At 38.6% G+C, this 3,237-nt stretch overlaps 1 protein-coding gene across 1 annotated transcript in view; it reads right to left on the bottom strand.

Annotated features, from left to right (window-relative positions):
* Positions 1–1,006: 1,006 nt before the first annotated feature.
* Positions 1,007–3,237, bottom strand: part of LOC106955181 (arginine vasopressin-induced protein 1-like) — a 6,908-nt gene continuing 4,677 nt past the window's right edge. The window contains exons 2-3 of the mRNA XM_015045196.1: positions 2,080–2,444; positions 1,007–1,763 (exon numbers count right to left, since the gene is read on the bottom strand). Coding sequence (XP_014900682.1) covers positions 1,505–1,763; positions 2,080–2,402 — 582 coding nt within the window. The 5' untranslated portion in view covers positions 2,403–2,444 and the 3' untranslated portion in view covers positions 1,007–1,504. The remainder of the gene's footprint in view (positions 1,764–2,079; positions 2,445–3,237) is intronic.

Genomic DNA, 3,237 nt, shown 5'->3' on the forward strand with positions numbered 1-3,237 from the left:
ACTATAGATGGTGTGTTTTCTTATATGCCTGCTCTGTATATTTATATATAGATTAAATACACTAAATAAATAAATGTTATTTATAAGACAGACTTTTTATTATAATGCACATTTTTTAGGTCAAGATGTCTCTATCAACCACAACACGTGTTCTCATTAGGCCAGCTGTTGATTATAACACACTATATTTAGCATAACAGAACTTTCACTATCAGAGGTTAGTTTTTAGAATAAATCCCCCACATTATAACCTTTACTGTGATACTTAGCATAAAAGCCCTAAAAGTTTATTTGACAATTTTGCTTATTTCTGGAAAAAAAAGACCATTCTGTTATGAATAGATATCAAAAGTGCAAACTAATGTACTGTATGATTTACACATCAACAGAGATTGAGGTTACCTCCCAAAAATAAAGTCTGCCAGGTGATTTTATTTTTTTTTACCCGAGTCTGAAGTTGTTGTAAAGATTCACAATTTTCATAACTATTGATATCAAGAGAAGGACTGCTCTAAAAAAACATGTTTCTATTGTTTTTTTATTTTGACCTTCATGCCTGTAGAAATTAGCTGCAAATCTGATCAGTCCAAATGAAATACCATTTTGTATTTCATATGAAACTGAGTTAGTAACTATTGCACTCCTTGATAAAAAGATTTTGATACAAGTCCCCTTTAATTTAAAAGAGGGCACTAGAACAAGTAAGACAGACAGACAATAATGTAGCTTTGTAAAACATGTTATGAGTGTTTTGCTTTATTCTGAAATTATTTGTTTCAAAAAGAAAAAAGAAAAAGGTTTATAAAAACAGTGCATCAACATAAGAGACAATACCAATAAGTTATTAAAAATGGGATCCGTTTGTAGTCTCTATAGTTGTGCTTTCTGAAAACTACAAATATTTTTGTACCACACTAAAAGTAGAAAAGACAAAAATGATATGCTCATGTGGTATAATTAGGCTTTCTGCCACATTCTGTTGTGATAAATGAACAACAGTAGACAATGAAAATCAAACAGATTTTATTCCCAGAGTTCAAAATGGAGCATTTCAAGTTTATGGAGAAAAAAGTTATAAATCTTGGACTTTCATTCAAATCTCCAGATGAGGTTTGTTTTTACAACAAGCACTTAAACATGTTATTCTTGGTCTATTCGCAACCTGAGCTTTCAGTAAGTAATAGCTTTGGTGATATATATTTTTTTCTAAATAAATAAATTTTTATAAAACAAAATCCTATTTTTCTTCCCCAATCATCTTATTCTCCTTAGGCATTTTAGTGTTACTAGTAATGTGAATTTAAGAACAAACAGGTTCCAACTGTTTACTGAGCAACAACCGTTATTTAAAGCTGTGAGATGTTTTTGAATCAGTCTGTGGTTTAAGCCCAGATAATCTAGTGCAAATGCATTTCCAACAGGTGTTGCAGTGAAAGAGAGAGAGCAGCAAAGGAAAGGCCAAACATACACATCTTTGATCTGTCCCAGACTTTTTCCTTGTTTCTCAGTGAAGTATTCGGTGCAGGTATCTCTCTGGATTACTTTCCCCCGTCCTCCTCAGTCCTGAGCTGGTTGCAGTCGCTCTGTCAAAGTTTCCATTAGGGTTTTGTATCTCAGCGAGTACTGATTCGGCACCAGTCTCTGCTGAAGTCGCTTCAAATGAGGAGTGTCTGCAGGACTCTGGACTTCTCTTTGTCTCGGCTCTGAAATCCCTGTCTTCGCCAGGGTCTTTTCCCTGCCTCCTCGGAGAGGTCTCTCCAATCCTAAGCAACAGAGGTCGTTGTTAGGGACGAGAAGGGTCATTACAGGTGAAAGCTCAGAATATAGCAATGCATGATATATTGGTATTAACATGAAAGTCGGCCAATGTTAGAACAGAATAGAAATACAAAAATCATTTATTGTTCCTCTGTGGGGAAATTCACTTTGTCTTTTTGTAACCCTGGGTGACTATTAATAATCGATGTTTATTTACATATTGTTGCTGATTGTGTGTTTTAGGAGGAGGAAAACCATGTGGTATTTGTTTGGGTATGTGACTTAGATCAGTACCTCCCTGATATGGGGGTGTGGCTGTACCTGAGGTGACTGAAGGCTCGCAGCCAGTGCGAGCCCATCGCATCCCTCCCATTGGTCCTCAGCGCTCTGCGGTGACCTCGACTCCGAAGCGTTATTAAGGCCTGAGCGAGTTCAGCCTCGTCTCTGTGTCCCCAGACGAGCTGGGCCCTCTGCTCAGCATCCTCGTCTCCAGCTGCCCTGAACAACCTCTGGAGCTGCCACAGGTTCACGGTGCTGAAGATGTTTCCAGAGCCAGACTTCCTGCTCCTCCTCTCGGCCAGACGCCACAAGGAGGAAGGACCGGCCACCACAGAGGGAGAAGCGGAGGCAGATCTGGTATCCATCCAGAGAGAGGTGGTAGACACACGATTTACACGGGCTTTATTCTGTGGGGAGAGGAGGAATTGTTTCAGATAAATATGCTGACCAAAACAGAAAAGGTTGGAAGGGTATATAACAAGTGACTTCATCAAATTCGTCTGCTTCCGGTGCTTTATCAATGATAAAGACGTGAGTCCTGCTGAGCCAGGAAATGGGTACAAAACCACATCCTCACTCCATGGGAATAAGTAAAACCACAAGACAGCAGCTGTCATTTGGCTGAGAATCCTCCAGTCAGCTCCGACTCTTTAATCCTGCTTGAAGGCGAGTGACGATTGGCACTTTAAAGCCCATTACACTTCAGATGGTAACTTCGTCTGCCTTTACGCACATCCGTTAGAAAATGGGACAATCACAACTCGGTGCTTATTGAATGGCAAAAGCCACAACTGAGTGACTGCTTTCTGCTCAAAGTGCTTTCTGTTCAGCTGTTCAAATGAAAATACAATATGTTAAAGAAATGGGGCACAAAATTTCTCTTTACACAACAGATAAGACGACAGAATGCAACCCTGGAATGTAAAGTCAGAGCGTTTCCTGAAATGTCAGCTTATCACTAATTTAGTAAATGCCAGTTATTTTAAAGTCACAAACTGTACTCTTCTGACATTACTAGTTAATTACGGATGAGTGTTTCTTTTTTCCAAATACACTGGAATATGACTACATCACAAACAACTGGCTTCATTAGGAAATAGATTTGTACCTTCCATGTAATACAAAGCAGCAGCTTATTTTCCAAAGTTTTTACTTTTGAGTTCATAGTCACACAAGCAAATAAAAAAAACATACTGTGCC

The sequence above is a fragment of the Poecilia latipinna genome, unplaced genomic scaffold, assembly GCF_001443285.1.
Source record: "Poecilia latipinna isolate Pla-1442-1.1 unplaced genomic scaffold, P_latipinna-1.0 Scaffold713, whole genome shotgun sequence".
Taxonomy (NCBI): Eukaryota; Metazoa; Chordata; class Actinopteri; order Cyprinodontiformes; family Poeciliidae; genus Poecilia; species Poecilia latipinna.